This window comes from Ammospiza caudacuta, chromosome 7 (genome assembly GCF_027887145.1).
Source record: "Ammospiza caudacuta isolate bAmmCau1 chromosome 7, bAmmCau1.pri, whole genome shotgun sequence".
Classification (NCBI taxonomy): Eukaryota; Metazoa; Chordata; class Aves; order Passeriformes; family Passerellidae; genus Ammospiza; species Ammospiza caudacuta.
The window spans coordinates 47,604,320-47,628,003 of NC_080599.1; the positions used below are offsets into that span (position 1 = coordinate 47,604,320).

At 52.2% G+C, this 23,684-nt stretch overlaps 1 protein-coding gene across 1 annotated transcript in view; it reads right to left on the minus strand.

Annotated features, from left to right (window-relative positions):
* Positions 1-23,684, minus strand: part of WLS (Wnt ligand secretion mediator) — a 29,450-nt gene that overhangs the window by 4,614 nt on the left and 1,152 nt on the right. The window contains exons 2-11 of the mRNA XM_058808206.1: positions 13,253-13,525; positions 8,058-8,182; positions 7,472-7,633; positions 6,601-6,737; positions 6,088-6,256; positions 5,832-5,929; positions 5,254-5,317; positions 4,811-4,954; positions 3,542-3,625; positions 1,921-2,074 (exon numbers count right to left, since the gene is read on the minus strand). Of these exons, the coding sequence (XP_058664189.1) occupies positions 1,921-2,074; positions 3,542-3,625; positions 4,811-4,954; positions 5,254-5,317; positions 5,832-5,929; positions 6,088-6,256; positions 6,601-6,737; positions 7,472-7,633; positions 8,058-8,182; positions 13,253-13,525 (1,410 nt within the window). The remainder of the gene's footprint in view (positions 1-1,920; positions 2,075-3,541; positions 3,626-4,810; positions 4,955-5,253; positions 5,318-5,831; positions 5,930-6,087; positions 6,257-6,600; positions 6,738-7,471; positions 7,634-8,057; positions 8,183-13,252; positions 13,526-23,684) is intronic.

Sequence of the window (23,684 nt, forward strand, 5' to 3'; positions counted from 1 at the left end):
GTCCCTCAGTCCATTTGTGGCTCCTGATGTGCAATACTGCATATGCTTCCCCTCTTTGGGCTATTGCTGCCTGCAATTGGCGTAACAGTTCAAAAAGCTGGAAATGTTGTATTTCCTTAACGCGTGCATTTTCAATTCTCTGAACAAACCCAGCCACATGTAGTGAGTCCATTACCACATTCAGCTTATCGTTGGCCACTGCTTCAAGGTCCAAACCACTGTGGATACTTCTACAGTCTGAAAAGAGTTCCCAACAGGTAGTGGTATTGTTCTGAAGTCCTGCCACTCACAGTGGGACAAGAGCGGCAAAGGCTTGCTGTTGAGCTTGCACCAAATCTTTCCCTAACTCTTTTACTGCCTCCACTAACATAGCTTGCGGGCCTGCTGGCACCCGACTCATTCTGTCTAGCATTTCTTCCACAGTAGCATCCCCAGCAATGTAACTATCCTGATGATCTATCGCTTCCTTTGAAATCGCTTGTCAATCTATCCGCGAAACTCTATTCGCAGACTCTCTATCTACATTCTGTATCTTTTCCTTTTTCCTCCCTCTCCTTTTACAAGAGACTTTGGCATTCCAATCATGATCACTTACAGCTGCTCTGCCTAGTTCCTCCTCCTCACTCTCCGTTAACTCATTACTCCCATTCTCCTCCTTATGTTCCTCCTTGAGTGATGGAGCAACTTTCTCTGACTCTACCCCTGCCTTTAATTCAACCACTTCCTCCTGAAGCAGTGGGGCACTTGGCTCCACTGACTCAATTTCCTGCCGGGTTTTCACCGGCACCGAGCACTCTGTTGGGGGAGTAGACACATAATCGATTCCCAACTGGAACTTCCCTGCTTCTGCAGGTTTGCCTTCCAAATGAGCTGACGCTACAGCCGCTATCTTTTTCTCAGCGTGATACTTTTGTAAGCAGTTAATTACTGCTTGCCACAGCTTCATCAGTTTCTTACCAGTTTTGTTCTCATCTATAACCAAATCCCATAATACATCCTTGCATTTCTGCCACTCAAATAAAGTCCCTGGGTTGGTAAAACAACCTCACACCTTGCCAAAAGCAATTAACCCTGCTAAATCTCTTAAGGTCAATATCCTTTTCTACCTGGTTTTCTAAGAAGTGTGTAAAAAAATCAAGGGCTACCTCACTCTCCATTTTAGCCGGCTGGCACCTGTCCCTGTCAATGGTGTTAGTGCAGCCTTTTCTCTTGGGTAGCCCAGTCGGACAGCGGACTCCTCTGCTCAGGTCAGTCCAGGCACGGATCGGGCATCCCACGCCAGCGTTCGCCGATCTTCTGCCCCCCGGTCGCTGCCTACCAGTGCTCTGCTGATGTCTCGCCACCATTGAAGTCAGGATCAGAAGATAGGGTGTCCTGGTTCTTGATCACGTCGGGGTCACCATTGAGGGTAGTGAGGGAAGCCAAGCAATCAATCAATATGATTGGTAAAGCAAGCTTCGGTTTATTTTGACTACGCCGGTAGTTTTATATTGTTTTCCAGTAATTATGCATACTTGTTGTTAGTTTATTGGTTTAATTGCTTATACACGTCGTGAACGTATTGGTTTAAAGCAAGAGATTACGTTTACATATTCCTCCTACTTTGTGGTTATGCATACTTTATGGTTTCTATTCTCATCGCTGTCCTTGCCCTGTCGACCTTGTCAGCAGGCAGGATGCAGCATCTTCCTATCCTGGCGTGTGGCCTGGTTATGCTAGGTATGGCTCACTCACGCTAAGCTGCTAAGTGAACATGTATGCTAAGTTAACATGGGCTTTGCTTGTACAACATTTCCACGGATCCATGGCCCTTTTCCTCCAGCCATTCCTCCACAGACCAAAAAAAAGGCACAGAAGGCACACCCTGATTTGTACCCCTTTGTCCCCTCGAGAGCCCTCAGGTCATTTGGGGACATTTACCATTGGACTGGTCTTCGCCATAGTTCTTGTGGGATGGCGCATACAGGAACATGAGGGCGAACACGTAGAGATTCCACATCCCGTAGATGCCGGTGAAGAAGGCACTGTTCACCTGGATCGTGATGTCCCCCCACTTCCAGTGGCCTTCTGTCACCTGTCCAGGGAAAACAGACACGGACAGGCCATCAGGAAGAGCAAAGTCCATAAAGACACGGCCTTGGAGTACATCAGTGAGAACAGCATCAATTCAACAGGATAGAGGAAATGGAGTGTAAAAGGTTCAGTGAGGCAGAAGTCAGGCTGGGATTCTCCTCTTCAGGCTCGGTCTGCAGGGACAAAATGCTCCTGACAAAGTGAATCCCTCAGGACTCCTTCAGCTCTGAAGTCTCATTTACTGTGACCGAACCGCTGCGCTCTGCGATACCCCTGCCACAAGCATGTGCTCAGCACAGACTGACACACAAAGGGCACTACCTGGGGACACCACTGACATCCCTGAACATCCACCTGCTAAAAATAGACCTTTTATAGCAGGAAAACCAGCGTGAGTAATGGGGGAACTGATGTGCTGAGCACAGCTGGCTGAGGAGGGGCCAGGCTGACAGCACCAACCTGCCACACGCTGAGGCCTGTCAACATCCATGAAAATATCATGAATATTTATATTCCTTGAAGGTACACAGACTGCTCAGGCTGCAGTGTTGCTTTCTGTTAAAGAACAGCATAAAGGCCAAGAAGAAAACTACAGTAGCTTAAAAAGAGATCCATGGAGATGCTCTGAGGCTGGAGCCCCTCTGCCATGGAGCCAGGCTGGGAGAGCTGGGGGTGCTCACCTGGAGAAGCAAAAGATGCAAGGAGAGCTCAGAGCCCTTCCAGGGCCTAAAAGGGCTCAAGGAGAGCTGGAGAGGGACTGGAGGGACAGGACACAGGGAATGGCTTCCACTGCCAGAGAGCAGGGATGGATGGGAGATTGAAAGGAATTGTTCCCTGGGAGGGTGGGCAGGCCCTGGCACAGGGTGCCCAGAGCAGCTGTGGCTGCCCCTGGATCCCTGGCAGTGCCCGGGGCTAGGTTGGATGGGACGAGGAGCAGCCTGGGACAGTGAGAGGTGTCCCTGCCCATGAGATGGGCTTTAGGGTCCCTTCCAGCCCAAGCCAGTCTGTGATTCCATGATTCCAGCAGCGGTAAAAGCTCATCCATACAGAGGTGATATGGGAGCTCAGGACAAACAGGTACAGCTCCTGCTGGGCACAGCAGGCTGCAGTCAGCCCAGGGAAGGTTGGATGCTGTCACATCTCCATGGGCACCCAAAGCCACCCCAGTGTTTCCGCGTGAACAGAACATTTTCCTTTTGCTGAGTTCTCAGAAATGACTAAAGCCCGTTGGCCGATTTCCGCACGGCGCGGCCCCAACGCTCCCCGGGAGCCAGGGGCCTTTGTGCCGGCTCCAGCCTCAGCAACTGCATGGCAGAGCTTCAAATAAACCAACACAACTTCTTCAAAAGCAACTTGTTATCAAACGTGCCCAGAACAGGCCAGTCCAGTCTGACCAGCGACGCGCGGCGTCGGGAGCGGCCGGGAAGCGGCGCTGAGGCTCTGCCAGGAGCCCAGAGCCACCCCTCACCTGGCTCACGATGAAGAAGATGACGGTCATGGCTGCACAGGCCAGGGTGATGAGCATCATGAACTTGAACCTAAAAATCAGCCCCTGTTTAGAGAGAAATGTCACTGGTCACATTAACAGAATCCACAAAACCCATTTTGGGTTTTAGGATAGACAAGACACGAGGATAAAAAATAAAAAATAAAACAAGGGTCCAACCCACGAAACCCCAAAGCAAAACAACCTCCACCCACTCGTGTGCCGTGCTCAGCACAGCCCATATCCTCCGCTCCCCACACGTCTGCCGGAAGCTCCGCGCGGGGTGGGCACGTCTGGACAGCGCTGCCTTTCCATGACATGTGCCCAGTGGCTGATTGAGCAGCAGTTAATTCAGGGGAAGAGGTGGCACGCCGGGCTGCAGGGGGCACGGCCCGACAGCTCACGGCCCTTGTAAAACAAACACCAGCTGGGGTCGGCGCCCCAGAGTGGGCTCGGGCTCTCACCACACTCATCCTCACCCCAGCCCGGCTGGGAGGGAGCTGCAGCGATTCCAGTGTCTGCAAAACCTGGCTGGCTAGCACAGAATGGAGATTCTGAGACAAACTCCTTGGCTGGCAATCCCACTGCCCACCGCCCCTGCTTTCACTGGTTCTACATTCTTACTTACAAATTCTTCTGGTTTTGGGTGAGTGCGTGGGTTTTTTTAACCTGGTTCTGGAATTTAGGTGGAAATGTCAGTGTCTGCGTAATTACCCTGCCACACCACGACAACAAAGGACTATTAATTTAACTCTTCCACACCAGATCCCTGCTCCCCAGATGTCTGTGCCTCCTGCTAGAGGGAAAAACACTGAGTATCTGCTTCAAATTCTTTCAAGTCCAGTTTTCTGAATTTTTGATGTGCATTCTTGATGGATGATAACAACTTGTTTAAAGAAGAAGTGACCATAATTAAACAGAATGGCTTTGGGGATAAATATTTGCATCCCTGCAGAAGCAGGTTAAGCACTCAGGTTTGGCAGCAGGCAAATCAGGTAGGACAGGAAACTACAAAATCATGGGCTAAAAATGGGCATGATGGTGGGAATGTGTTGTGCTTTGACCCTCCAGCAACTTCAAAAGGAAATGATGACCCCAAAAATCCAAATTTATACCATGAGGAGAAATTTATACCAAAGGAGGAGAAATGGAAGTATGAGGATATTATGGATAAAGGGGGTCTCAGAACAGACTGTGAGTCCAAAATGTCTTTCAAAAACAAGGAATCTGTGTCCCAAGGAGGACCCTTACCTCATAGTGAAGGCGGCGAGCCTTGCTCATGGCAGGGAGGCTCGACTGCTTCCCACTGATGTTTCTGAACACTTGGAAGACCATAAAACACAGGAAGAGAAAATAGAGGCACAGGCAGATCCCTGCGACTATAATAAAGGCCATCTGTGCAGAGGAAGTTAAGGGAAAATGGTACAAACTAAAGGAAATCCTAGAAAACATTACCCAGGGAAAATGGTACAAACTAACAGGAAATCCTAGAAAACATTACCCAGGGAAAATGGTACAAACTAACAGGAAATCCTAGAAAACACTACCCATATCCAGCTCCCCCAGTGATCTCCTGCAGTGCCTGGCCAGCCCCTGCCCCCCAAAAGCAGGGAGTTTGCCCACAGCTCCCAGGGACCTGGCAGGAGGGAGAACCTCCCTCTCCCACATATATCCCACAAGCAGGGAAAGGATACAGCCAGCTCCGTGCCCACCTCGGTGGTCCAGATGCTGTAGAAGGGGTTCTTGAGCTGCACTCCCCTGCAGAGAGGAGAGAAAACACCAACTGTCAGAGAGCTCAGAGGGCCCCTTGCCCACTCAGCAGCCTGGCAATCACAGAATCAGGGAACATCCTGAACTGGAAGGACCCACAGGAATCACTAATCCAGCTCCTGCCCTGCACAGACACCCCAGCAATCCCACCCTGTGGCTGAGGGCATTGTCCCAGCGCTCCTGGAGCTCTGGCAGCCTTGGGGCCGTGCCCATTCCCTGGGGATCTGTGCAGTGGCAGCACCCTCTGGGGGAAGAACCTTTTCCCAAGGCTCTGCAGAGGAAAAGCCAGCAGTGCTGCTTTGCCATGTGGGTGAGGAGAAGGTGAGGTGGGAATGGTTTCCATGGCCAGCACAGCTGGGAGCACTCCAGGAGCCTCCCCTGGCTCTGGGAGATGGGGCTGTGCACCCAGCCATGGGGACCCAGCTGGTCCCTGCTGCAGGAGGGGGCCAGGAGCCTTCCCTGCTCTGGGGTGGCCGGGCCTGGGCAGTGCAGCTGCACCCACCTCTCACACATGTCAAAGATGAAGAGGCAGAAGGAGCCCACAGCGATGGGTCCAACCTGCTTCCAGTAGCCCGAGAGCCGGTTCCGCTCGTTCTGGTCCTGGGCACCAGGTGGGGAGGAGGAGAAAAAGGAAAAGCAAGTTAGCCTGAAATCCCCTCAACTGGTCCAAGTCCCCCCAGCATCATTTCCAACCATCAGCTGCCAGGTTTTCCTGGAAGTGGGGCTGGAAACCACGTTCCCATGGGGGTGGTACCCACCATCATGTGCTCCCCACAGAAGATGATCCAAAACGAGAGCAGCATGGCATAGAAGATGCCCTGTCGAATGTCTCCAAAGAGCAGCATCCAAGTCCAGTCAAATCCAATGGAAAACCACTCCACAGGGATGTTAATGAACGTCATGGAAATTCCCAGAGCAAAGATGACCCTGGAGAGGCACAAACACCATCTCTGTCCAGTGTGTGAGGGAAGGACAGAGCCCCAAAAGCCAAAGCTGTGTGTGGAGAGCAACAGAAGGAAAGCCAGCACTTTTTGGGAAGTGTCACCTCCTGCCACCAAACCCCACAGGACTGAGCTCCTCAGAGCATCTCCTTTTTCTCCAGGGGTTTAACAGGAAAGAAAAGAGAAGCTGTGGAGGTCTCCAGCTCCCAGGGTGCCTGGGTGGAGGGAGGGGATGGAGAAGAGACAATTCCTATCTGCCAACCATGGGCTCTGCCTGGGAGCAATAACCACCTCAGTGGGTCCCCTGGGCCACCACAGGTTCCTACTCACTTCTCCAGCAGGACGGGGGCACGTGTCATCAGCGTGATCCTCCTCCAGTACCACACCATGATGATCAGAATGCTGGGCGTCAGGAAGGTCTTCATGGCAAACCACACCTTGGTGAAGCCCCCGTTTTGGTGGATGCCCTGAGGAAAAGCAGGGTACAGGGTTTGACATCATCACCCTGTGCTTCTCCTCATGGAGTGTCAGGAGAGGCACGCATGTGGGAGTGCATCCCAATGATGCTTTGGCCAATGATGGACAGAGAACAGGGGCCCGCTGAGCCCCCAGGCCACCTGGGCAGGTTCCAGAACGTCTGAGAACAAATGCCAGCAGACACAGCTTCCATGGCGAGGGAGAGGGGGAACTGTGACACAGCATGGAAAAAGCTGGCAGAATCACTCCCAGACAAGTAACCAGAGCCTCACGGAGCCAAATCACCCCTGGTGGGAAGAGCATTGGCTCATTAACGTGTTTCTCCAGCCACGCGTCCTCCCACCGCTGTCTGCAGCCACCGCAGCCGTGGTGGGAGGGCTCCAGCTGGGAAAAGCATCCCTGCTCACCCAGCCTCGAGGGCAAGGATCACTGACAGCCTTCCCACACATGGCCACAGCCAACTGCAGGCAGACCAGGCCCCCTCTGAACCCTCCTTAGCTCCTGTCTGTAGGAAGGACTCTGCATCGCAGGCAGACTGCGGTGGGAAGCAGAGGACACAGCGAGCTCGGAGCCTTGGGAGGAGGAGGAGGCTTGGGGAAGGCTCCTGAGAAGAGCAGAGCATTCCCAGGGAGCAGGACAGTGCCCCTGGAGGCAGAGGAGCTGGGGCAGGAGATGGGGCAGCCTGGCACAGAGGCTGGGTGCCAGGGGAGGGCAGGACGCTCACCACGAGGCGGATGTCCTTGATCTCGCCGATGCCCACGTTGATGCCCTTCCTGTCGTTGACGGGCAGGCGGATGTTGATGAGGTAGTACTTGTGTGCCACGCTGCCGATCTCCATGAAGGGCAGGAAGTCGCAGTCGTAGTGACGGCCCTCGGACTCCACCGTCTGCAAAGGGCAGCAGCACAAGCACGGCCCTCAGCCCCGGGGCCAGCCCGGCACACAGCCCTCCAGCTGGGAGCACTGGGAGCCTGTGTGTGAGGGACACCTCTCCTCGTGTTCTCGATTGTGTGGGTCACTGAGCAGGTAAGGTTTGACCTCAGACAGGTTCACATTTCAGACTTCAATGGGAGCCTTCCTAGATGAACCCCGTACAGCCCCCTTAACAGGAGGTGGGAGCCAGGTGGGGATTGGCCATGTCTCCCAAAAAAAGTGACAGGACAAAGAGAAAATGGTCTCAGGGTGTGCCAGGGGAGGTTTGGGTTGGATATTGGGGAAAATTTTTTCATGGAAAGGGCGATTCTGTGGTTCTGTGATTGGAAGAGGACAATTCTCACTCATCCCCACCACCAGTGTCATTCAAATTCCTTACTTTTGGAGAGCTAAAGGTGCACTTCAGCTTCCTGATCTCTATGGCATGTGCTATTTCCTCCCAGTCATCGAACATGTCATCACGATAGGCCAGCGACACATCCAGGGTGATCTCTGCGTTTTCCTCTGCAACAGCACAGAGACAGGAGGCTCAGAAGGTTCCCAGAGTAATTAAAAAACACGACACAAAGTTCCTTTAGGAAGATAATTAATGAACTGAAGCTGAGCTACACTGGCCTAGCCAGGAAAAACTCGGAACCCGCCACACATAACAGTGTTGATGTTTTCTATGTGCCTTGTTTAGCTTCAGTCGCTCTACAGAAGGGTTTGGAGCTCTCCCTTCCTCACCTACAGAACATTTCAGAGCCCTCCCCTGCTCCTCCACACCTGCCCTGACTTGTTCCTGCCTCTGCAGATGGCCCAGCTCGCACGCCAGTGACACACGCGGAGTCATGGCCTGGCAAGGTCACACATCCTGTGGGACCAGCAGCTCGTCCCCTCCCGGACGTGTGCACAGTGACAGGCTGGGATACAGCTGCTGGGAAAGGTGCTCCTGGCAGGGCACTGCCAGCGGACCTGAGGCTGGATCAGGCTCGTTCAGGCTGGAACAGGCTCACTGAGGAACCATAACTGAGTGAGTTCGTGCATTGGAGCAGCAGCTGAGGCTGCCAAGGAGCATCCGCACGTTTAAAAACTTGAGGCAAGTCTGTACCAGCTCCACCAGCTGGAAAATCCTCCTGTTTACCAGGCACAGATCCCAGGGAAGGCTCTGAACAAGGAACACGCTCCAAAATGAGCGTGTGCATGTTACAGCCCAGCCTCCTTTTGTAGGGCACCAAATCCTTAACAGCCACAGCTGCTGGAAAAGCTCCAGAACCATCCAGATTGGAGAAGTGTTGGGAGATGGCTCCAGAACCATCCACCTTGGAGAAGCACTGGGAGATGGCCCCAGAACCATCTGCCATGGAGGAGCACTGGGAAATGGCCCCAGAACCATCTGCCATGGAGAAGCACTGGGAGATGGCCCCAGAACCATCTGCCATGGAGGAGCACTGGGAAATGGCCCCAGAACCATCTGCCATGGAGGAGCACTGGGAAATGGCCCCAGAAGCCATCTTTTCAGCTATATTTTTGTTGGAAATAGGTGGTGGCACACTCATCCCACCGGATGGGAAGGGGTGTGGATGGGATCTGTGGTTGGCAGTTCTATTTTTACGCCCTTCAGAGGTGGCTGGGTTGTGCATCTGATGTGGACACCTCAGGATTTTTCTGAGCATTTTCTGGTGCACATGATCTGCACCATCCAGATCCACATGCAGTCCCTTTCCAGAGCTGCCAGCAGTTGGGTTTCCATGAAACACGAATTTGCCATCTCAGATCCGCTGTTTAGGAGACCAGCAAAACAGATAAATGGGAACATAAGGTTGAACTTGGCTAGGCTAAAAAGAACCATGAACTCCATTTCAGAAGCCATAAAACCAACTGGAATGCTTGGGATTTAATCCAAGAAAAACAGCTTTCAGTATTTCATCTTTGCAGTCCAAATGTTGCTGCTGCCATGGAGTATGAAAACCAGAAGGCAGAAGATGAACTGCTGCGTGCCTTTCCAGACCAATGGATTAGAGGCTCCCTCTGGAATTCCATCAGTCTCTCTGCTGGGGTGGCACCTCCCCTTGGAAATGAGTTTTGTGCAAAGACCCTTCAGGGCTGTCAACATAAAATACAGATATATCCATATATCCGTATATTTCAGCACAGCAGACTGATGGCAGAGCTGTGTTAGTGGTTGGACTCCATCTAAGAGGTCTTTTCCAACCTAAATGATTCCATGAGAATCCTACGCCAGCCTTCCATCAGCAACTCCCATTGTGCCTGAGCAACAAACGAGGACAGTGACAGAGAACCAAACCTTAAGGAGATTCGTGCCTTATTCCCATTAATCAGATGGTGAATAGACAATTTTCTGGGGAGAGGAGGGTGTCCTTTTCCTGCACAGCATTAAACTGAGAGGGAGCAGGACCAGATTTATCAGGGATAAATCCTTCCCTGGGAGGGTGGGCAGGCCCTGGCACAGGGTGGCTGTGGCTGCCCCTGGATCCCTGGCAGTGCCCAAGGCCAGGCTGGAGCAGCCTGGGACAGTGGAAGGTGTCCCTGCCATAGCAGGGGTGGCACTGAATGGGCTTTGAGGTCTTGCCAACCCAAATGAGGACAAGACACTCTCCTGGAGGTTTTCCAGCCCTGAGCTCTGTGACTCCCCCAGTGAGGGACTCCCTGCTCATGCTCCAAACACCACCAGTGTCATTTTTCCCACTGGCATTTCACTGCCCAGGATCTTCTCCATGAATCACTTTATAGGACAATACTTGCCCAGGATATCTTCACTCACATTACAATGGCCTAAAAATAGTGGAGCAGTTTCAGGAGGGGGCTCTGTGCCAGCTGCACACTAACACAGCTGGCTGGGCAGAAGCCTATGGCAGGCAAGCAGAAAAGCTGGAATTATTTCCATTACACTTCCATGCTTCAGCAGCTCCCTAAAATTACAAAACCTACCAAAAAGCCCAAGGCTGGATGAATTAGCAAAGGAGGCTGCAGCACTCTGCCCTCTCGCTGTACACAGTTGCTCTCCAGCTGCAAAGAAACTCCATCTCCTTCCTCTGCCCCCCTCCTTTCCCAGTTCTGGGAAGGGGTTTTAATAATTGAGTGCACAATGCATCAAGAAAGGAAAGGGACAGCACAGAAATAGAAATTGCCTCTTCCTCAGAGGAACAGCCTGATTCTCTCCCAGCTTTCTGGGAAGGATAAACTCAGCTTCTAAACATCTGCATTCCAAAAAAACTCTGTTTCAAAACCACTGAAAGCCCAGGGGAGTTCCCAAGGTGAGGTGATCAGGGCTGGCTGCTCCTCTGAAAGGTGAGATCCCATGGGGTATTCCAGGAGGCTCAGCCCCTGCCAGGCTCTCTCAGGGCACCTTACCAGGGCTGCCCTTCCCCTGTGTCCCTGAAAAACCCTTTCTGGCTGGATGGGGAGAGCTGACACAGGTCTGACTCCAGCTCTCTGAGGATGAGGAGTCACCCATGAGTCACCAACATTTCCCAAGAGGCACAGCCCAGCTGCCCCTGGCCCAGGAGGGTTTTGGCACCCAGCACCCTGAAAAAACCAAATGCAGGTTTACTCTGTGCCTTGGCCTTGCTTAGGAATTGCAGGGGAAGAGGACAACCATGGCCTTGGAGGAAAAAAGCAGGAGACAGCTTGAAGTGGCTCAGAAACCTCCCTGGTGAAGGCCAAGGGGAGCTGGCAGAGCCCAGGACTGTGCTCAGCACCTTCAGACCCTGCAGAGGAGCAGGATGTGCCCCAGGCAGCAGCTTCCTCAGGAGGATAAATGCTGTGCAGCTCCCAGCAGTGCTGCTTTCCTGGATGATCTGAGGCAGCTCCCAGACAGTTTTCAGGACAGTGAGCAGAGGCCTCAGCAGCTGTGGTGCCTTCCAGGAGTGGCCCTGGTTTGGCACCAGCCCCTGCTGGCATCAGCCACAGCAAGAGGAGGCCTGGAGGGCTCAGAGCCCCAGAGGGAAGAAATTGAATTGTTGCTTTAGAGGAAGAACTGAGGTTATTTCACATCCTTATTGCTGTCCCTTTCGAGGAGCTGAGCCCAATCACCTGATCATTTCATTTAACAGCAGGGTCAGACACACAGGTGCAATTAATTCAGCTTAACAAGTCTGTTGTTTATTTCTGTAAGAGCTGTTACAACACAATCTAGCAAGCGAGAAATGTGCTACTTCTTCCTGAGACTCTACACTTAATTTACACCTGCTTGCAGCTTGGTACAAAGTGTTGGACAATCCCCAAACCTCCTTTTTATTACCTAGGGGGCAGCCCTAGATGAGCTGTTCTGCTTTGAGATCTCAAAGAAGCCCCCCACCTGTGCAGGATTCAGTCACTGAAGGGCTCAAAGCCCAAGCAAAGGCTCTGCTCTTGCAGCAGAAATGCTGCCAGAGGCTGGGTCAGCATTGCAGCCTGCTCCAAGGGCTCGGCCAGCTCCTGACTCCAGCACGGTGGTTCAGCTTGAAAGTCCTTGGAATAAAGAGCTGTTTCCCTAACGCAATCATCTGTCCAAGTGGAAGGAGGTGAGGCCTTAATAAAGGCACAGAGCTGCTCTCTCTGTATTTCAGAGATAATTACAGGGATAAGAACACAGGTGAAAGCTTTCTACAATCTCATTTCTGACTTATCTTAATGATAATGTGTTAAATCATCCCTGCTCCATCTCTACAGGTGCTGAAGGTGAGACAGGGCTGGAGAAGCCTGGCATAGTGGAAGATGCCCCTGCCCAAGGCACGGGGTGGGACTGGAGCTCTGAGGTTCTTCCCAACCCAAACCAGTCTGGGATTTTGGGATAAATTGCTGGAGGAACAGTTCCAAGCTGAGCAGGAAGGGGTCAAGGACACAAAGATGGCTAAAAATGCTCCTAACCCAAATCAACTCCCTGAACTGATTCAACCCCACAGATCCCTGAGCATGGAGCCAGCCCCACAGACAAGCTGGAGCCAGGGCAGCAGCTCCACACAGCCAGCCCAACCAGTCTGGAAAGCAAATTGTTTATTCACTGTGCCTTATAGTTAGAGAGGGATTTCCCCAAACACTTTAAAACATGCAAACACATGGACAGCTTCCCTTCCAGGGAGGGCCAGAGCAGTCTTGCCCTTGCTGCTCCCAACATAATTTTGCAGGTTTTAGTGCAGGATTATTTCTGACTTTGGGGGGGAGTTGTGTGTTTTGTGTGTGTCAGGGAGGGTGCTATATATTTACTTAGTATTTATGTAATAGCTTCAAATGGAGAGAAGAGGAATTAAAGTTAGATATTGGGAAGGTATTCCTGGCTGGGAGGGTGGGCAGGCCCTGGCACAGGTGCCCAGAGCAGCGGGGGCTGCCCCTGGATCCCTGGCAGTGCCCAAGGCTGGGTTGGAGCAGCCTGGGACAGTGGAAGGTGTCCCTGCCATGGCAGGGGTGGCACTGGGTGGACTTTGAGGTCCCTCCCAACCCAAACCATTTCAGGATCACCAATTCCCAGATTCAGGAAGTGCTGCAGCACCACCTCACTGTGTGGCACCAACACAACTCACATACAAGGTAAAAACCCCTTTAGGGGAGGCCCTCTGGGCAATGAGAGCCAAGCTCCCTGTGCCAGGCACTTACTGAGGTCGTTGTCCATCTTGAAGGCGATGTCCAGCTGCATGATGAAGAGCATGAACTGGAACCAGGGGCTCATCTCCTTGCTGGGCAGCGGGATGTGCACGGCGAACACGATGTCGTTGGCCTCGATCTGCCGGCTCACGGCCTCGTCGAAGTCCTTCAGCTTCTTGCAGTGGTTGGGTCCCCAGGGCATCAGCCACTTGGCTTTGTGGTGGTTCTTCCTCACGTCAATGCACTTCACTGACATGTAGGGAACAGCTGTCGTGGGGCTGGGGGCTGGCAATGCAAGAGAACCACGCTTGTAGCATCTGCAGACATCTGATGCAGCGGCTTCCCCACCCAAACCCGCAGCTCCCCGCTCGCCTCTTTGAAGGCCATTTAAAGCAAATGCACCCAGTGCTGCTCCTTCACAGCTCTTTGATCTCACAGTCAAGTAATTAAGTTTATTACATCCACAGATGTATTACTGACTTTGTAGTGGGATCAAATTAGGATTAATTGAAGAGCTGGGATCTGCTGGTTCAGTCTCAGATACCTCGGTCACACAAAATCAGCCTGATTTACTGAACTCTTTTCCTTTCCCTGTGCTCACCCAAGCAAATCCACACAGAAAGCATGTGCCCAGAGAAACCTGGATGGATAAACTAATTCCAAACCTCGTGGTCCTGAAGGGCAGGAAGATTTACCACGGGGATTTGCACCATGCAAGGCCACACATCTCCTTGGGCAGGAAGATTTTCCTCCAGAGTAATGAGTGGCATGGGAAGTGAGACTCTGCAGAAGGTTGTTTTCATGTTGTCACCATCCTCATTCTGATGAGCCAGGACTTCCCCTACAGATCACAGCCCCCCAAAACCTCCAGCAGCAGTAACACCACCCTACAAACTCCCAATATTCCAAGGAGGAAAACAACCCCAGAGTGAGCTTCACCTCCCAGCCAGGGCTCCTGGCTGCCCCCAGCCCCACACTGCTACACCCAGATGATTCAGCCCTGGCTCCCTTGTAATTTGGGCACAGCAGGATCATCCCAGCAGCTCTGGAGCCGTTTGGGATGGCAGCCAGGAGCCCTGTGGAGCACCTTGGCCAGCGTGCCACCTCGGCACAGGGTGACATCCACACGGCTTCCCACGGGCAGGCAGCGGTGACTCAACGCCAGGCAGGAGGAAGTTACTCAAAAGCCAAATGTTTATCAACTGCATTTTTTCCATTTTTTCACAGCACTGAGTTTCTTCCAGCTCCAGAGGCACAGGGATGCTGGGATAAGGGTGGGCTCCAGGGGACTGGTGTGAGCAGGTGGGTTAATGGTTGGACATGCTGATCTTGGAGGGCTTTTCCCACTGAAAGGATTCAGGAGAACTCCCCGATGGATCCCAGCTCCTGGGATGAATTGATGCACTGCTGCATTCCAAACCCTTGCTATATGCAGGAATCACACAACACTCAGACAACCCCAAAACCAAACAAGTTATTGACATCAGAATCAGGATATATCCTGAACTGCAACTCACAAGGATCATTCACCCAGCCCCTGGCCCTGCACAGACACCCCAAATCCCACGCTGAGCATCCCTGGCAGAGCTATCCAAACCCCCCTGGAGCTGCTCTGGCAGCCTCAGGGCCGTGCCCATTCCCTGGGGATCTGGGCAGTGCCAGCACCCTCTGGGGAAGAACTTTTCACAATATCCACCCTAAATACTGCATCAAGAAACAGCAAAGTAGAATAAAACAAAGCACTCCACAAACAAACACAAATGAAGCTGCAAGTCCAGGGTTACAGAACTCTCATGACGAGCCCACAGTGCATAAAACACTGCAATAAATGCTGATTCCTCTGCCGTGCCTCCATGCAGAGCCCAGTAACCACAGCTAGAGCTGCAGCTGGAAGGGAGTATCAGGAATATTGCTGTGAAGTAAGCCAGGCATTTCAGCCGAGATCTCTGAGCTCTTTAACTCTGACACATTCTGGGTGATTTCGAAGGCATTTCTGAATTAAGAGACAGCGTTCCCTCTACAGAGAAGCCGAACGTTTCTTGCTTTGATGCAACTCATTATAGCCATAAATACATGTTTTCATCACTGCCTGATTATGATTTTAAACACTTGGCACGCTCCCTGCAGCCTCCCCTCTGCCAAAGTTACAGCTTTGAGGAGCACGAGACAATTACTATACATATTCCTCGTCGGGAATCGCGCACCAAACAAACGCCGGCACTTGGCTTCCATTACTGATCTGGCTCCTGGCCCACTCAATCCAAGTGAGCGTTGAACCAAGTGGAAAAAAAATGCTTTGTGGAGCTGCAGCCAACTCAGCCAAGAGCATTACAAAGTGCTATGCAAAACAAAGCTCTCACCCAGGGATTTGGGCTGTGCTGCGGTGCCAAGGGCTGCCCCAGCCCCTCTGCCCCCAGCCCGGGGGCTGCAGCAGCCCCACGGATCCCAGGATCTCCGTCAGCCTGTAAATAATGGAGCGATTGAACAGCTCTGTGCGCACAGCACAGTGTAGCAGCCTCGTGCTGCTCGCTGCCATGAGAGTGCAGGAATGCAGGTCCCGCTTGGAGCAGGAGGGGAGCAGAGCTCCCAGAGGAGGCTGGGCAGGAGCCAGGGGAGTGAGTGCAGCTCTCTGGGAGCCAGCCCAGCCAGGAGCCTCCAGCCAGGAGTCCTGGAGCAGCCATGGGGCAGAGAGCCCTCGTGCCAGGGGGCTGGACACCAGCGGTGCCAAGCGCCAAAAGCCATGGGCAGGAGGTGCTGGAGCTGCCAGCTGCGCCACAGCATCGCAGAGTGAAAGAGACCTTAAAGTTTGTCTCATTCCAAAGCCCTGCCATGGCAGGGACACCTCCCACTATCCCAGGGTGCTCCCAGCCCCAGCGTCCAGCCTGGCTGGGATCCAGGGCCTGCCCACCCTCACAAGGAACAATTCCTTCCCAATATCTACTTATCTAAATTTCTCTAGACTTCTGCCTCTGCATCTCCTCCAGCTGGGCCTGCAAAAGTGCCCAGCTCACTGCAGAAATCCCAAATTACAGGGGCAGAGCAGATCCTGCTGCTCCCTGTGACGGTTTTAGCCAGCAAATACTTGGAAAGCTGGACACCTTCACCAGTGTGGCCACCACTGCCCAGGGAGGGCTTCCCCTGGACTGCCAGGGCCACCTCAGCTGTCTCACTGACTGAAACAATCCTGCACAGAATTTCATCCTTTCCATTCAGCCAGGAGGTCAGGGCAGGGTGCTCAGGGCCTGATCCCACCAGGACAGCAGAAAACAAGGTCCAAGGGGCTTCCCCCAGGAGCTAGTCCTCAAAGAAAGAAAGCCACACTGCTTCTCTGGATTTAGACTTAAAGCTTTAGGGAAAAAAAATTACTGAGACAAGTGAGCTCAATTTTTTAGCATTTTTTGGGGGATATATGACACACACCTAGGTGTGGGTAAGAGCCACCATCACTCAGTATTTTAATTTCAATAAATCCAGCAGATCCTCAAAAAGCTCCTGTGATGGAGCCTCAAACACCTCCTTCCTCCTGCCCTCAGGCTCCAGGATTCCCACTCCCTCTCAGCTCACCTTGGCAATCACATCCTGCACCTTCTCATCCCAGCACCTCCAGCACTGCATTAACCACCGACCCTTGCTCCAGCACCATAAACAAGCCCTTTGGAAACTCTCAATTGCATTGTGTCCACACTGATTAAAGGCTGAATCCCCCTGACCTCGGGGGGATTTAACTTCTCCCGGCACCGGGAGCATTCTGCATTTCTACTCAATTACCCCCTCCGGAGCCAGCCAGCACTTCCCAGTGAGCACGCACAAAGGGCTTCTGCTTCATTACCCTAAGCGACTGCAGGGTAGGAATAAACAAGCTAATTTATCATGGACAGACCCAGCTTTTCCAACTGGAACAGCCACAACCTGGATAACACCATGCATGCACTCAGGATTATAAATATGTGCTTATTGCAGCGTGATTTTTTTTCTGCCTCCCTCTTCCTGGACCTCGATGGCACCAGTTTAATAAATTTGAGTGACACAGAGTCTTTTAATTACTACTTCCTTGATAGTTCTTATTTCACAAAGCTTTTTGGAACATTGAAGCAGCTTTTATATGCAGAATAATCGTATATTTAAATAACTCCACTGCCTACTGGAAGCCCACTCCCCTTGGGAAAGGTTTTTCATTCTTATATTTGAGTTCAGGCTTTATCCAGACCAAAATCCTTTAAAGCCCCGGGGCACCAATTCCATCCTGATTTACAGTGGGAGTTTCCAGATATCCTGTTGCAGCTGAACACCCATATTTCTGTTGTTTCAGAGGTATTTTATCAGTACTACAGGATTCTCTGTCCTTTTTTTTTCAGACCATAAAAATGAACCTGTGCAAACCATCAAAGCCAAGTTTGCTGGATCAGAACAGAAACTTTGTGGCTGCCCCACAAAGGATCTCTGGAACAGGGACAGGCTGGGAGCAGCCTGAGACAGTGGAAGTGTCCCTGCCATGGCGGGGGTGGGATAAAAATGGGATTGAAGGTCCACCCAACCCAAACCATCCTGGGATTCTGAGACTTGACAATCCAGTCACATATTGCTCTCATGTCCCAGGGGTTGTGTTTTTCCTCAAGGTTTCTTTTTCAGTGCTCCTTTTGCAGCCTTGCTACCAGAAAAGCCTCTTCAGAGCAGCACAAACTGAAGGTTTTTCCCAATAAATCAGATCCCAAGGAGCTACAGGAGCATCTGTGCCCACAGCCCTTAGAACTGAGGGAGCAGGGGATTCCCAGCTCCCTGATAAGCAGCCAAAGGGCTCCTGGGGAACAGAGATAAGGAATTATTCCCTCAGCCCCAGGCAAGCCACACAGCAGGGAAATCTCACGAGGCACAACTTGCAGGGAGAACTGAATGAATGATCTGCATGATTCACATCCATATTCAACAGCAGCAACGAATACAAATGAGGTGAGCATGAGTAGAGCTCCCTAAATACAGAAATGGATATTCAAACATATTTAAAAGAAGAAAGAGGAAAAAAAAAAGAGGCAAGACTGATTTTAAATCAGTCAATTTGCAAATTTACTAATTGCCACAGAGAGCCTGATCTTCCTCCAAGTCAGTTTTGCAGTGGGATGAGATGCATTTGCTGCAACTCCCAGCCAAGGTATGAAATCCTGCACTCAGACCCCAAGGACAGGAAGAGCTGTTGTTATTGAGCTTTTCTCCTGAGCCTGACACTCCCCCAGATAAGATACCTTGGAAACTGCCCGTGCTCAGATATGTGAGGAATTCCATCTCCATGTGAATGGGCCGGGCCAGGCCCTTCCCCACTGGACACCTTGAGCCTTCAAAGGCTTTCCCAGGCTATCAGGGACTTCAAAGGCCACCAGTGTTATTTACCAAGGAAAAGGCTTCCTGTGTGGAGGTTTTCCCTCTCAAAGGGCAGGGAGGCAGCAGCAGCACTGCTTGGGAAGTGCTCGGGTCACGTTTAAACCAACAGAGGGGGAGCAGCAGGAGGACTGACCTGAGCTCTCCCAGGTTTGGGTTTGGAAGTGATGCAGCTGTGAAAAGAGAAAACCCAGCACCTCTGAGGATTCCCAGCTCCTCAGGCCCCAGCACTGCCATTCCTGCCTGGGAACTCTCCATTTCTGGCACTTTTGCCCATTCAGCTACAGTTACAGCTCCTCAAAAGAAGAATTGAGCAGACCTAACTAAACAGACATGACCTTTCGTGTCTGCTTTCTCCTGGCTCCCAGCGCCTCTGCCAAGGCTGCAGCACTGCAGGAATGTGTCTATACACAGGATCCATTGGCATTCATGGCCACGGAGCACCGACCAGCTCCTGGAGAGGCCCTGCATGAAAGGAAGTCAGGCACACAAAAATGTTCTTTATCATCAGCCTAAAACACTCTTTCCTATCCATACCTTGGAAATCCGAGCGCTTTCCTTGTCAAAAGATCAGCTCAGCCCGAGGAAGGTAATGAAATCCCAGGAAAGAAAATGAAATCCTGGAAACAGGGGGCTCAGGAGCCAAATCAGACATTTAGATAATGAGCTGGGATTGTGGAGAGCTGCTCAGCCATGGCCACACATGACTCATTATCTCTCCAGGCCAGACACACAAGGAAGTTCGAGCTCCTCCAGTCACAACAATTCTGTTTTTTCCAGCCTAAGCCAGGGAAGGGAGCAGTGAACCTGCACCTCCTTAATCCATCTCCTCAGCCCAGAGGATTCATGTGCTAAATAAATCCCTCCACTTTTCCAATCAGTTAAATTCGTACAGCGTACGGGTGGGCACTGGGCTCACAGCACCTCCCTGGGTGTGAGCCTGCTCGGGGTTTGCCTGGACCACAGAGAGTTCTGCATCCCTGTGCTTGTCTGAACCAAGGATCTGAGATTTGGGATAAGGCACCCTTGGAATCGTGGAAGTTGGAGTTGGAAGGGACCTTTAAAGTAACTCATATAAAATAAAATAAGTCATTAAAAATTCCCTTTCAAAAAGTTTTCAAAGCTGCACAGAGATCTGAGTTGGTTTTTTTTTTTCCTTTATGTACATAGAAAATAACTTTATATATATATATATATATATATATATTCCAAGATGGAAAGGCAACTACAAAGGGACACCAACAGCTTCCTACAGAAAAAGATAATTTGTAATCAAAAGCTTTGCTTTCCAAACGACCAAGAGGCATCAAACCCACATAAATCCAGTCAGATTCTGCACACACAGCTTCCACCCTGGCAGCTGCCAGGAGGACACTGGTGTGTCCCAGCTCAGCTTTGGCCTGGAGCAGTTGTGGTGACCTCCACTGGAACATCCCAGCCACAATTCCCAGCAGCAGCACAGCCAGGTGGAACCTGCAGCTGGTCCAACTGTGGAATCGTGGAAATGTTTAGGCTGGAAAAGCCCTTTTAGGCCAGGAATTGAACTGCTCCCAGCACTGCCAAGGCCACCATTGCCCTGCGTCTCCAAGTGCCACATCCACAGGGATGTTAAACTCCTCCAGGGATGGGGACTCAGCCCTGCCCTGGGCAGCTGTGCCAGGGCTGGACAGCCTTTCTGGGGAAGGAATATTTCCAATATCCACCCTGAGCTCCCCTGGCCCAGCCTGGGGCCGTTCCCTCTGCTCTTCTCCCTGTTCCCTGACCCCCCTGGCTGTGCCCTCCTGTCAGGAGCTGTGCAGAGCCACAAGGGCCCCTGAGCCTCCTTTGCTCCAGGTGAGCCCGTACCCAGCTCCTCAGGGATTCTGCAGCCCCTGCCCGGCTCCTCAGGGATTCTGCAGCCCCTGCCCGGCTCCTCAGGGATTCTGCAGCCCCTGCCCAGCTCCTCAGGGATTCTGCAGCCCCTCCCCAGCTCCCTCAGGGATTCTGCAGCCCCTGCCCAGCTCCTCAGGGATTCTGCAGCCCCTGCCCAGCTCCCTCAGGGATTCTGCAGCCCCTGCCCAGCTCCCTCAGGGATTCTGCAGCCCCTGCCCAGCTCCCTCAGGGATTCTGCAGCCCCTGCCCAGCTCCCTCAGCCTCTCCTGGGGCTCCAGACCCTCAGAGTCTCTCTTGTGCAGAGGGACCCAGCACTGCCCCGGCACTGGAGGTGCAAGGTTTGTCCTCATGTCCTGTCCAGGGCTGTCCCAAGCCTGGTGGCATCCCAGGACAGCCACACTGGGTCCAGGGAAGGCAGAGCAGGCAGGGGCTCCTGGGAACACCGGCGTGCCTGTAAATTATCATCAGCCCCATTGCTCACAAACGATAACACAAACCATTCCTGGTGATCCCAGTCTCCTGTAATCCACACATGCCATCATTTACAGCAGGATAGTGGAGACAAGGCTGCATTAGGATTCATTTTGTGGATCATGTTCTATCTCCCACTGCTGCATCCCAACTGAACACATCACACACAGCCCAGAAGCGTGACCTTTAAACAAGATGTTTTCCACAAGGGGAGCAGACACCAGGAATCCTGTGGGGCTTCAAGTAGTGACAGCCCCACTTTCTGGAGCCAACAGTTCATTAAAAGCACAGCAGAGAAACAGCCCAATACAATTCTTTTTTGGGGGTGTTTGCTCCCTCTCAAGCTTTGCAAAGCTCCCTCCATGCATGGGAACTCCACCACTGCCCTGGAGAGCCTGCAGCAGGGCTGGACAACCTTTTCCATCAAGAAATTTTCCCAAATATCCAACCTAAAGCTCCCTGGCACAGCCTGAGGGTGTTTCCCCTCATCCTGCCCCTTGTTCCCTGGGAGCAGAGCCTGACCCCACCTGGCTGCATGCTCCTGTCAGGGAATTGTTGGCACAAGAGCTTCCTCCTGCCACAGGAATTTCTCCCTCGGTGTGCATCTCGTGCTTTGCCAACAGACAGCTCTGAGCAAATCCCACCTGCGAGCTGATAAGGTTCCTGCTGCTAAATAAAAGAGCTGTAGGAAATGTGGAAGCTGCATTAAAACTCTGGCATCACACACTGACGGTCCAAAACCGAGCTGGGATCCAGCAGTGGCAGAAACCCCCCGATGTGAGGAAAACCAGCTTTGTGGTGGCTGTATCAGTACCAACGTGCTGCATTTGGGTATTTTGGACTGGCACGAGGGATCTGTTAAAATAGAGCACTTAGTCATTGTTTTGAAACATGACCTAAGTGCCTGTGAGGGGAAAGGCTGGCTGGGCTGAGCAGCCCTGTCCCACTCGGGTACGTATTTTGGGTTGTCTAGACCTGGGCACACCAAAATAACCGGATTTTGGTGTCTGTTGGGTGCGCTGCATCCAACCAGAGCGGGGCCACCGTGTCAGCGCCACCTCTGCTCCCAGCCCACCTGGTGGCACCCTGTGGGGTGGCACTGGCAGCTCTGCTGGCACGGCTCCGATCCCCTCGGAACGCCGGCCACCGACCCGCTGCTCAGTGTGAGGAGGCTCCTTGTGGGAAACACCACACGTTGGGAATCGCTAAAGGGGTCAGGCCCGAGCCCTGGATCAGTTTCCGGGGATACAGGGAGCCCAGAACAGGGCAGGCTCCTGGGAAGAGCTGCTCAGCCTCCCAGGCCGTGTCTCACCCTGCCAGACGTTGGGGACCACACCTAGGTTACACATGGAACTTGGTGTTTCACAAGCACCAGATATCCATCCCTGGGTTTGCAGCTCCCGGGAGGGCTGGCTGGGAGCTGCTGGCTCAGGGATAAGCCTCTGAACTCCTTAAATGCACCAGAAGGGGTAAGTGCTGCAGAGGAAAGAACAGTTTGGATGATTGATCGGAGCAGTTTGGTCTGAGGGAATCCAGGAATTAAAGAACTTTGGGGCAGCACCCCCTAGGACCTGACCACAGAGAGAAGATGCATTTACCCCAGCAGGATGGAGTGACTGAGCCTGTGCAGGAATTCCAGCAGGATGCAGTGACTGAGCTCGTGCAGAGCACTGAACTCAGCCCCAGATCCCTGTCCCTGCTGGCCCCAGCCCATCCAACCTGTCCATGCAGCTTCCAGCCCCACCTGGATGGGAGGGCACAAGGTGGAGGCCCAGCAGCAGCACCAGCCAATAGAACAGGGCATAAACCAGCTGGAAAACTGAACTAACATAAATTCTTTAATCTCCAAATCCCTTCAAAACTGAGCAGAAACACTTGTCTTTTCCCAGCCAAAAACATCTGTTTGTTACATCTGTCCCCAGATGCCAGCACAAACAAGGCTTTCTGAGCCACACCAGCCTTTAGAAAAACCAACTACTTCAATTTAGCAGGAAGAAACTGCTAGAAAAAACACCTTTAAGATGAAGTCTGGCTTCTCTGCACAGCACAGGCCAAGACACTTTATCTCAGGAATCAGCAGTGGGTTCAGTAGCCTGCTCTTGAACCAGCTCTTAAAGAGAAAAAAAAAAGGAAGCAAAAAAGCTAATCCTGATAAACTCCATGTGGTTTCAGGCCTGCAAGAGCAGGAAAAATGAGTTTTAGTCAATATGTGCCAGTGACTCCCTTGTGTCGGAGGTGAGGAAGAAAGAGAATGAGGGAAACTGAAGTTTTCCAAAATTATATTTAGTGGAATTTCATGGTTATTAGAGGCTGATAATTCAAGGCCAGGAAGGCAAAGCACTGATGGGCACCAGGAGCACAGTCTGCTCCTGAGGAACGGCCGGAGCTATTCCCTCGATCCCTCTCAAACAGACAACAGCCCGACCCCATTCTCCCAACCAAGCGCAACGAAGTTTCGGAGTGAATTTGACCCCGATTCTCCCTGAAAACCCGGGGATGCCCCGCAGGGCCGGACAGCCCTGCCCGGACACAAAGGCGACATTCCCACCCTGGAAATGGCCTAAGAGCCACATCCACGCGCCCATCATTGCAAGGAGCCGGCGCAGAACTCAGCTGCTTTCTAGTAAAAAAAAAAAAAAAAAAAAAGTCAAAAACTCCCAGGACTGCCCCAAAGTCGCTCTCCTCCATCTTCCTCCTTCCATCCCCCAGGGAACACTCTGCTCGCCGCAGG